The 11,885-nt window shown below is 40.3% G+C and overlaps 1 protein-coding gene across 11 annotated transcripts in view; it reads left to right on the forward strand.

The window, feature by feature from the left end:
- Positions 1 to 11,885, forward strand: part of nf1a (neurofibromin 1a) — a 291,554-nt gene that overhangs the window by 156,693 nt on the left and 122,976 nt on the right. For 10 of the 11 annotated variants that reach the window (XM_068010585.1, XM_068010587.1, XM_068010588.1 and 7 more), the window contains 3 exons: positions 278 to 424; positions 1,496 to 1,642; positions 2,461 to 2,571. In XM_068010585.1, the coding sequence (XP_067866686.1) occupies positions 278 to 424; positions 1,496 to 1,642; positions 2,461 to 2,571 (405 nt within the window). Of the gene's footprint in view, positions 1 to 277; positions 425 to 1,495; positions 1,643 to 2,460; positions 2,572 to 8,994; positions 9,029 to 11,885 lie in introns of those variants that run through there. The other variant, XM_068010594.1, reaches the window with a different exon arrangement.

Here is an 11,885-nt window from a genome sequence, read left to right on the forward strand (position 1 = left end):
GATATTAAACTTGAATGGCTCATGTGAGGGAAAGCTTTGGTACAAATTTGATGGAGTTTTTTTGTGCTGTATGCCGTCCACATCTTTATCAACTGCCAAGGCTGAGATTGGGAGCTAATTATGCAAGTGATTTATCTGTTGGTCTTCCCATTTGGATATGGTTTGGTGTAATATTTGTTTTGATATATATATATATATATATAAATACATTTTTATATTTTCTTCCCCTTCCCCCTACCCCAAACTCCGTGTCTCCTCACCTGCACCCCTTCGGAAGGTTTTTTCTGGACATAGCGTCTGACTGCCCAGCCAGTGACACAGTTAATCACAGCCTTTCGTTCATCAGTGATGGGAATGTTCTCGCTTTGCACAGGTTGCTGTGGAACAATCAGGAGAAAATTGGACAGTACCTCTCCAGTAACCGGTATGTGTGAGACTGTATTTCCTTTTGCTAGCCATTAGCTTTCCAGTGAACTTTTTATTGTGTGCCAAGTCAAATTTAATGGAAAAGTTTAATTCCAACAGTATTGGCTAAATTAAGTTCTTTGCTTTCCTTGCATGTTGCAAAAGATAATTTGAAAGAAGGGCGGCGCAGTGGTTAGCACCGCAGCCTCACAGCTCTAGCGACCCGGGTTCAATTCTGGGTACTGCCTGTGTGGAGTTTGCAAGTTCTCCCTGTGTCTGCGTGGGTTTTCTCCGGGTGCTCCGGTTTCCTCCCACGTGCCAAAAGACTTGCAGGTTAATAGGTAAATTGGCCATTAGCAATTGCCCCTAGTATAGGTCGGTGGTAGGGAAATATAGGGACAGGTGGGGATGTGGTAGGAATATGGAATTAGTGTAGGATTAGTATAAATGGGTGGTTGATGGTCGGCACAGACTCGGTGGGCTGAAGGGCCTGTTTCAGTGCTGTATCTCTAAACTAAACTAAACTAGACAATCTGCTGTTGCATTGTACACGTGTAGTCTCCAAGTGAAGCAGAGTTGGAAAGCAGGGACAAAAATTGGACCAGAGCTTGCAGGTGTTACCCCACATACATTATGTCCTTATTTTTGTACCATCAGTCATAAATATCTATGCACGCATTTATAATTGACTCTCTAAATTTGTGGTAATTAAATCCTCCTTGTAGTGGGGCACTGCAGTGCCTCTACTGGGAAAAAGGTGTAATTACAACACTGAGTTGACATTTGCAATTATGCGTGTGGGCATATAATTGTAGTAGTTTATCGGAATATGCCAAGATGGTAGCTTTTTAATGTGTTTAGTAGATTGTAATGAATGGCAAAATTACCACATTTTTGTCTTTGCCCTTATGCATTTTGCCATTGAACTGTAGACCAATAATATTCGGTGTGCATGATGGGAAGTATTTTGCTATATCGCAGAAGCAGTTTCTAATCCTTGCATGCTTAATATTAAATTGTATTCCAATTTAACACTTTTTTTAAAAAACTATAAACTTATCAAATGATTTTATTTATCTGATGTTCTCAGGGACCACAAAGCTGTAGGCAGAAGGCCATTTGACAAGATGGCTACCTTGTTAGCCTACCTGGGGCCTCCTGAGCATAAGCCCGTAGCTGACACTCACTGGTCCAGCCTCAACCTCACCAGCTCCAAGTTTGAGGAATTCATGACCAGGTAAGCAGTCATGTACTTATTTTTCAGGAAGACTGGAAGCTTTCTAACTGAATAGTTTTTTTGTAATGTTTGAGGTGATGTTTTGAAGTATTTACCAGTGCTGTTGCCTTTTGTATGTTTGCACCTAACATTTGTGTGCAAATTGAAATACTGATTAACTTAAAGAATACTTTTAAAGATGCCTCTTGGAGCATGATCAGATTTTCTCTCATGTTATAGTATGTTGGAATTTGAGTCTGTCTGTGCATCCCCAGTAGTTCTGAACTAACAATTACATCACCTGTGTTGCTGGGTTTCTTGCATCTTGCTCTTTGATTTTCTGGTGGCATTACCTGACATTTGAAGTACAGTTGCCCAAGTGCTTGAGACCCACCAGTACTTCGCTGAAGTGCCTGTGGCTTTGTACGAGAGCAGCGATGCCATCACAGCCCAGCCTGATCTCATCTTCAACTAGCATCGACACACAAGTGATCAGGAGTGGGAACCCTGGCTGATTTCTCTCGCACTCTTCACCTTTTCCCTTATGCCCAGGGGTACTGTAGCCAATTATGCTGATTCACTTGAGATCCTCTAGCTTGGTTCCTTTTTGGTCGAAATGCCTTAGTGCCAGCACTAGATGATGCATTTATCTACCAAGTCTTTAGGCTGTAGCCTTACTGTCAGTAGGTTGTAGAGTGACTTAGGCAGAGATTAAAGCAGCATGATCTTGTCTGAGGCATTAGAATCGCGATGGGAAATATAAATGCTTCTTGGGTGATAAATGCTTGCAGTGCAGATATTTTGAAAACACTAGTTACAGTAAAACATTTTCTTTCCAGGCATCAGGTACATGAAAAGGAGGAGTTCAAGGCTTTAAAAACGCTCAACATCTTTTACCAGGCTGGAACATCAAAAACTGGGAATCCAGTGTTCTACTACATAGCTAGAAGGTAGGATTCATTTTGGTTTGCTCTCTTAGAGCTCTCGTTCCACTGAACTGCTATGGGATGTGTGTGGGATTACCAACTTTGGATGTAATCTTGGAGTTCGCATCACGTAACCTCACACCTCCAATGGCCCTGCCCAATTAAATAGCCTTTTGCCTATTGTCAGTATTTATGTATCTAATAAAACTCTTCAATGAAATTGAAAAATCAACATTTTTTATTGCCCCGATGATTTTTCTCTGGAGTTACTTGCGTCAATGTCCAGGAGATTAACCGTCATTCCTTGAGAGTCCAGGCCATTCCTAAAGGATTGACAACCCTTGGTGCATTGGGGTTTCCCCCAACACCACTGGCAGTAACGTCAAAGCATATCTCTAATGACGAGAATTTTGTTTTTTAAATACAGAAGTCCAGCAGCATTTTTTAAAAAAGAAATACTGTCATGATTTTGTCACCTCTAAAGTGATCATTGACCAGTCCTAATGGCTGAAGTCTATAAGATAACAGTAGTAATGCTGGTAACTGGTCTTCACACAATGGGAGCTGCTCTTCTCACTTCTCTCTTGTTGGGAAGTTTGGAAATTTAATCATGCATGGTTGGTGCAATAGTTTGCAAATGTTACTAAGAAGCAAAAGCAATTAAGATCTTGATAAAACGCAGCTTGAATTATATCTGTTTCATTCACATCCCTCTTGGCAGTGAGATTTTGCTGTTTGTGGGAGAAAAAGGTTGGAGGGCAAACAGATCTTACCAGCCACATTACCAAACTGACCATTATTTGATCTCTGCCCAACACAACCTCTCATCTCGCAATCCAGCGTGGGGCTGCCCTGAGAAGCTAACCCCCTTCTGACGAGCTTTGGTGCAACACCTGTCCTGTCCATATCCTTCACCGTGGTCAAGTGGCGAAAGAATCCCAAACCATGACTGGGTCCCAAACTGACGTACCTTTGCTCGGCCTTGGGTACTGAAACAAATTGCAACAGCCATTAGTGAAGTCAACCAATCTTAGCATAGACTAACAGTCTAACTGGTGTCTTTGAAGTGTTTATTGCTCAGCTACATATGAACATACAGATTAGGTGCAGGAGTAGGCCACTCGGCCCCTCGAGCCTGCTCCGCCGTTCAATTAGTTCATAGCTGAACTGATTACTGCACATTTCCACCTACCCCCCTACATGCTACATGCTGCCTTAATCCCCTGGGCCATTTTAATGTTAATATTGAAAGAATATTACAGCTAAGGACTGGGTGTGGTGTAGTTTGGCACATTTCAATCCAGACCTGTTTGCATCTGCAGTAACTGTCCAAAGTGAAATGGGTTGTGAGCAGTCACAACCTAATGTCTGTGTATGAATCCATTGCACTGAACTGTTCATAATCAACGCCATGCTCGAAATCTATTTAAGTCATTAAAGATGGATAATGAAGGAAATAGTGATAAACTGGGTATCTTGGACAGTTTAGGTTACATTTAATTGAAATTGGTCTTTTATTCCTGTATCTGAAGTAAGACTGATACTCACAGGTACAAACATAGGAAAATAATCCAGAATTGCTAACTCCCATCCTGGAAAATTTGCTCATAAAGTACGCACGCATCTTAATGGACACCCTGAAGAATAATGTTTTAACCTTTCTTATTGAAGTTGACAGGTATACTTTAAGTTGAAGAATTTAACTATTTGATTATATTTTTTATAATCTAGAGCATTTCAATCAACAAATCTATACATGTGGGTATTTCAACATGTTGGCAATTGATCTGAAATAATCACAAAGTTAATTATTGCTGCGTTAGAAGTGCAGATGAATCTGCAGTTCTGTTTAGGCAGGTTTTGGGTTCTCTTGCTTCATACTGAAATGTTGCTGGATCATTGCAGCAGGTTTGTTTCTTACCCTAATCATCTGGTTAACGTTCACAATGAGTACAGAAGGGGCTTGTTTTCAAGGGAGGAGCTTTACTGCCATGCCCAGCAATGCAAACCCAGTACATGTTGCAAGTCTAGCAACTGAAAACGTGAGAGGGGTAGCCAGTGACTTGCTGTTACAGCAAGCACTGGATGTATCGTAGCTTACGTTGGTGGCCATAGGGCTCATTGGCTCTGGTGTGGTGGTCAGGCTGCTTTCTGGTTGTGTCAAATTGTAGTGTTCCATGGTCTCTGTACTAGTTTGGTCATTTCCAAGAGTAACTGGCAGCAGCGTCAACACAAATGAGGTCCAGGTATAGGCAGCCATTTTGTGCTGTAAACACAATACAGGTGATGTGTTTTTGCATATAAAAGCCAGATTTAAGGTTAATCTACAACTTGCAATTCTGGTTTAGTACAGGATTATGATTCCTTGACAAGCTTGCAATGGGTTTTGATGTTTAACTAATGAAAAATATAATTGCTATCTAACATTGTTTCTTAACATTTTTTAATTTGCAGCTTCCAACCCCCTTGGTAGTTCGCAGTGTCACCACAAATTGAGTAAACTGTATACCTTCAACTTAATTTTAACTCCATTTGAGGGACATGATTATATATTCATGATTTTTGTAATCTGTAAAATGATTGTTGCGACCAAGGTGGGAGTAATGCACTGTTAATTCAGTCCTGCTACTCCACAGGTCAAAGCATATTAGTAAAATAGCCAAATTAATGACTTTATTTATCCTCAGAATAAAGCACGCCAAACCAGATTTCTTTAAACAACAGAATTAACTATTTATTAATAAACCAAGTTTTAAAAGATAATGAGATGGATCAATACCAAAGAAAAGTTTTTATAATCCCTTAATCTTCCTAACTCTCATGTGCACACATACATTCAATTACCAATGGTTAAACGTGGAAAATGATTATTTTGATTTTAAAACAGTTTCTTGGGGTTAATAAAATAACTGGGTTGTAACACCTGGTAGGTTGTTTCTGGATCAGTGAGGTGGCCCAGAGTCGAAAAGTCAGATGCCACTTGAAGTCTCCAGATGAAATTCATGAACACACTGTGGTGGGTAGGCGTTCAAGGTAGTTCGTCTGCAACAGGCATCACACAGATCATTAAGCCACAGATTGTAACAACAGGTCTATTTAAATTTTAAAGTAGCAGTCTAACGGTAGAAACCTTCTTGAGATTTCAGGAACCTCCAAAAATACAAAAGTCAACAGGACTTACACTCAGTAAAGGAGCCGTCTCCACAGAGCACAGCAACTGCAGAACTCACTCTTCAGGGAGCCTTAACGGAGGCAACAGCAACCTGCCACACTTGAAACACAGGCTTCCTTTCTCCAAAACAGTGTTTCTCCACAGAGAGTCGCAATTCCTATTTTCTCTGGGTCATTTCCTTGCTCTCCCGGCAGGTCCAAACCTCACATTGAACGTATCACTTTTTCCCTTGAAATGCCAAGCTTGGTTTCAGAGAGACTAAGTCTTTTTCTCTGGTCTGTCAGCCAATCACAGCTCCAACCATTGCTAGCTGTTCTGTTTCCCTCTGCAGAACTCAGACTAAAATATTTCCACAGAAGTCATAAGACTGTTGTAAAATCTTCCTGTTGCTTGGATACAAATTGCCTTGCAGCCTACACTTCAAACACCAAATGTCAACATTCAGTCACTGTTCAGTTTTTTTTCCAGTCTTAAAGGCACACAGACCTAGTTTAAAAAAAAATCAAAACTCTTATGACAATTGTTTAATATCTGCTAATTGAAATGAAAGTGATAGTGTTGTCTGAGACCACACTTCAATCGGGTAAATTGATTGCTGAAAGAGTAATTGCTATGTTTAGCTTAGGCAACCTTCTATGGGCAGATTACAGGAGAAAGGTGGAGCTTTCTACATTGCTACAGATGAGGTGCATTTATAGAAACCAACACAAAACTATTGAGAGAGAACATGGTTCCATTAAATGCCCCACATTGTATTGCTGGGCCTGACTCTTGTTGCCTGGTTAAGAGCCTTCCACCGTCACTGCCCTGAAGGAAGCTACTGGGCAGTGTGCTGCCCATTTAACAATTTCACTTGGGCTATTTTATACTTCCTTCTCTGAGCACAACAGAGCAGGACTGTGGTTCAAGTTTTGAAGGCCTAAACTCTCCATTGCTGCTTACAAATCTCATAAGTTAAATCCAGCTCATTGGAAACACTCATTTTTTGACTCTGCAGTGTGAAGACCTTTGTGATTAGTTTGTTGATCAGAATAGCATTTCCCTATGAATTCCCTAACCTATCCTTAAGTAGCTAAATAAACCTTCAGAATTTCAGTAACTTTGGGCACAATAAGTCTTGAAACTGGGACAAAAACTTCAAAACTTTGTAGTCTTTAAAACTAATACTGTATCAAGTTGGTTACCAAATGTAAAAGCATACTACGTTTTGGAGGTTCTGCAGTGATAGTGGCTCTGAATGTTGCTGATGGTGCTGAAAGCTCTAATTGTATGCTGTACTACTTCATATCTGTTTAGATTGATCACTTTGCTAGTTTTGCATTCAATTTTCTGAAATCCAGCGCCTCTGTCAAGTTTAACTCTATACTTGAGCGGTTGTAGCTGAAGAAGACGAGACTCTGATAGACTGAGACCAGAGTTTGAGTGCACTGTAGAAATTGTGAAGCTGGGTCCACTTTTTCAACCTCCTGAAAGTTTCAGTGTAGTCTAAAAGTTAAAATGAGTTTTAAAAAGAATACAGATGGAAGTGTACGGTAAGCCTATCTGCATCTCCAAATAAGGGCAAGCTAATGTTCAAAAATTTGAGTTCGGTAAAGTTTTTACCCTAAACCTAAACCTGTCCTTGAACTTCAGATATTGACCAGCCTGTTGTGTATTTTCAGCATTTTCTGTTTTGAATTATTTCTAATATAATTCAAGCCTTTGCTCAACACAGTTTCAAATTTTCCACTTGTGTTGTATTTGCCTTTACAATGGTATTGTGCAGTGGCAGCTGTCACAAATTGTTCCTGAGCGTGTTAATGTTGCAGGTCAGTGTCACTTTTTGTGCTGAAAACCTTTGTATTGGATGCCAATGGTTGTCCTGCCTATCAGTTGTTGACCTCTGGATCTCTTGGGCTCTTAATCTGGTATACCTTGCTAAAATATAATTGCATACCAGGCACCCCTATGTAGGCAGTTTCTTTAGGAACCACATGAATTCTGCAAGGTAAGCTGGGCTATGTTTATGTACCTGTGCATGTCATCCACGTTAAAAAGATTCTGCTAGTTACAAGTGCCATGAATACGCAGTCGGGTGTGTTGAAAAGCAGAGGTGCACAGGTTTGTTTTAGGTGGAGGGAACTGTGTGTGCCAAATGGTCTGTTTTGGGAATCCCACACGAGACCAGTATAACAAATGAATAGACTGTTCTTATTGCTGTTTCGGGGTCTTAGAACTGCTCTAATTAGTGGAATTGCTAGGCAGTATGTTACAGCAAAGCTGGCCCTTTCAATGTGTGCTCAGGACCCACTGATTGCCATGCTTATCCAGTGGGTTTCTGGCCACTGGTGCCTGCTCCACCTTGCTGGGTTTTCATGCTTCCTCTTTCTGTTCCCCCCCCCCCCCCCCCCCACTTTGATCTATTCCCACATTGTGCCATTTGGCTGCCTTTGAAATTCTTTTGGTTTCTCTCAAAAGCCCTCCTTTTGCCACCAGCCACCATCACGTCTGTAATTCAATCACAGCTTGTCTTCCACCTAAATACTTCATGGAACATTCTGTTTCTTTTCCTGTGCGTCTGCAGTATTTCCCCCCCCCCCCCCCCCCCCCCACTTTCCCTCGTTATTGTTTTTAAGTATTGCTCATCTGTAGTCTCTCTCAGTCTTAAGAATAGGGCGAATGGCTTGACTGTTGTTTTGCACGGATGCTGGCTGACCTGAGTGCTTCTGGTGGTTGATGGTCGGCACAGACTCGGTGGGCCGAAGGGCCTGTTTCAGTGCTGTATCTCTAATCTAATCTAATCTAATCTTATCCGCTTTCTTGTTTTCAAATTTCCAGCATCTGTGGTATTTTGTTTTTATTGTTATCAACTGGACTTGATGGCCCAATGCAGTTGTGACTCAGTCATATTATCCCATTGGATGAATATCAATTTTCGATATAACCCTGTTTCAGAATGAACTAGTGGGAGGCATTAACGTGATAAAATACATAGTGATGTTGCGTGATGTAACTACTTTTCAAAGCAAAAATAAACATATATTCGTTTAGTGGTCGTCGTGGGCATGATTGTATGGAACATGCTAATTGATTCTGTACAATTACCAGCTGTGGTGTGGTTGCCAGGAGATCAGTACTGTTACAGCAGGATTTTCTGTTGTGTATACTTAAAGGGAGCGTGTACATATTTATATCATACTGTCATGCAGCTACATCTATATAGCAAGCAACGGTAATCTCAAGTTTGTCTACTGGGCTGAACAGTGTAACCCATATGTAAATTGTTTTAATCTTAGATTGCATTCTTCACACTGAGGTTTGTGCACGTACCTGGCACTTCTCCTTGCACACTCCACAAGAGAAATGTAATTTGAACTATGGGAGGTGGCTGCGTGCAGATGAGATCACCTCACACCAACATTGATGCAGGCGTTCTGATTTTTGGAAAAAAAAAGTGCCTTTTTGTTTTAACATGTATAATTGAAAATCTGATTTTGTTGAACTTGACATTTTTCCAATACATTTAAGAAAAAAAGACTTGGATTTATAAAGCACCTTACACAACCTCAAACTATGTCACAGCCAATGAAATACTTTTGAAGTGTAGTCACTATTGTAATGTAGGAAAGTATTTTTCAAATCCAATATTTCAGTCAGTAAGATTTTTTCAGTCCGTGCTGGAGTTGGGGATCATGCGCATGTACTATCACGAATCTATCATCATTTGTGGAATAGTCTTTGTTCTCGGTGGCTTAGTTTCATACCAGCATTATATGACATTTAAGTGTCTGCATGAACCAAGTTTTTCTATGATATGTAGATTATTTAGATAAAGACTCAGCAGAAGTTTATGCTGTCTTGATTCCTTTTTACTTTCATTTAAAAGTGGGTATGTGAGGTCGATTACCAAGTTCTGCATTATTTGTTTTACTTAGCCAGCTTGGATATTTGTCCCAGCTCACCACCACTGCTCCCTGTAACCAGATTCCGGGGAATGCCTTTTTCAGGGTTTGGGCACACCTTTCTTTGAGTGCAGTGAATCTTTTTATCCTGCAAGACCTGCTTTTGCCGCTAGAGAAAAGAAAGTAGAAAGACTTGCATTTATATAGTGCCTTTCACAACCTCAAGACATCCCAGTGTACTTCAAAGACTGTTGTAATTAGGAAAGGTGGCAGCCAATTTGTGCACAGCAACCTCCTACGAAGAGCAATCTGATGATGACCAGATAATCTGTTTCAGTGATGTTGATTTGAGGGGTAAGTACTGTTCAGAACATGGGGCAGCACTCCCCTGCTGTTCTTCAAAATAGTCCTATGAGATCTTGCATGTTTATCTGAAATATCAAATTCCTGTCTCTAAGCTACTGGGACAAGCCTGCAGGCCACATGCGTGTAAAGGAATACAAAGCAATAACCTACTACTAAATCAGTTTTGCAAAATTAAATTTACGTCAGTAAATCTCCTTCCCGCCAATCTAAGTTAGAAGCTTCAATTAAAAAAAAATACAGATTAAAGTCATCATCTGCTATATTGGTACTGTGGCATGTAGAAAGCCTTTCAGTGAAGCTTTCTGGGCTTGCAGGCCACAGTTTGAATACCTCAGTTTTAGAGAATACAGATGAGTTTTGGAATGATGAATTATGACAAATGATTTGATAAACCACACCCCTTCAGCATTGAAAATAGACACATATAAAACACTGAACAGGAGAAAGAATGTAAATCCAAAAATAAACTTTTAAAAATATGCCAGGGTCTGTTCAAGATTGTGTAAAGCATTTTGGGACACGGGTCACAGCATCTGGGATGGGTTGACCGAGAAGGGGACTGAGGATAGGACACGGGACTCATTCAGCCATGTTTAGATGATGTAATGGCAAAATGGTAAGGTTCATAATTTGGAGCAATGAGAGCAAATGGTGCCAAGAGTTTTCTTCAGTTGCGCCATTCTCTGATCAGTTCAATTATAATCAGAAATTATTCTAGCAAATAATGTGCCATGTGACTGTCGTACAGATTTTCTGCCGCAGGAAACTGTGAGCCATTACTAAAGCTTGCTCAAGTGGCAGAGAGCAGTATTGCAACATTAAGATTCACTGCTGTCAGCAGGGGATTATTTTTGAGATTTTCATAGCTTCTCCCAAACTTCGACTGATGAAATTTCCCATTCCAAAGAGGAAAACTGCTGGTAAGGCACCATGCAAGGGGTTCTTGAACTGTGTGTGGTAATTCAACCAGGACTTTAAAATAAAAAATCAGTTCCCATTTTCAGTATTCACAGTACTTAGTTTTAAGGACTACATATTTATTTTAATGTACATGGTGCTGTCAAGATTTTAAATGGGTGGAACAAGAGTCCAGTGGGAAAGGCCATATATAGTCTCTGGAATTCTAGCTTCTCACTTCTATCTATGCTAACAGAAGTTCAATGTTTTCTTTAAAAAAGGATTACAGGTAGTAATTTTAAAGTTTGTTAGACAAATTCTGGTAGAATCTCACTTTCTTTCAGCTTCGAAGCACTTCAATTTTTCTTTCTCTGTAGCAGAATTTAACTGGAGGGTATGTTAAATGGGTTAATCTGTATTGAAGGCGAGTTCTGTCTCATTACTGTCTTTGCTTCCTGAATCACTTGTGTATTTGAAATGTGATGAGTTGGTACTCAGGCTGAAATGATCTTTATTTTAAAATCTCAGAATTGTTGACCATGTTGCTTACCCGATGAGGGCATCATGTCTCGATATCTCATACAATAGAGACTGCAATTAATTAATGAGTAGGATGCTGGAATTCTGATGCAAGAAATGAGAGTCAACATGCCAACTTCCATATATATTGTGTCTTTAAGGTGTATGAAACAGTCTCAAGGTGCTTCAGGAGAGATTGGGAGGGATGACCAAAGGATCAGTTGATAACTTTGTACACTGTGCAGAAACAAAATGGAGCAAATCTTTTTCCGGGCAAAATTTGAAAATAATAGAATTCAATAAGTAATATTCAGTCAAATGTGAAATAATGTAAATTGGATACAGTGTTGACAGCTAGATCGTCTGTGCTCATGTCACCTAAAGAGGATACTGGTTGAGAAGTCGGCGCAGTGGTTAGCACCGCAGCCTCGCAGCTCCAATGACGCGGGTTCAATTCTGGGTACTGCCTGTGCAGAGTTTGCAAATTCTCCCTGTGAGTGCGT

The sequence above is a fragment of the Heterodontus francisci genome, chromosome 30, assembly GCF_036365525.1.
Source record: "Heterodontus francisci isolate sHetFra1 chromosome 30, sHetFra1.hap1, whole genome shotgun sequence".
In the NCBI taxonomy this organism is placed as follows: Eukaryota; Metazoa; Chordata; class Chondrichthyes; order Heterodontiformes; family Heterodontidae; genus Heterodontus; species Heterodontus francisci.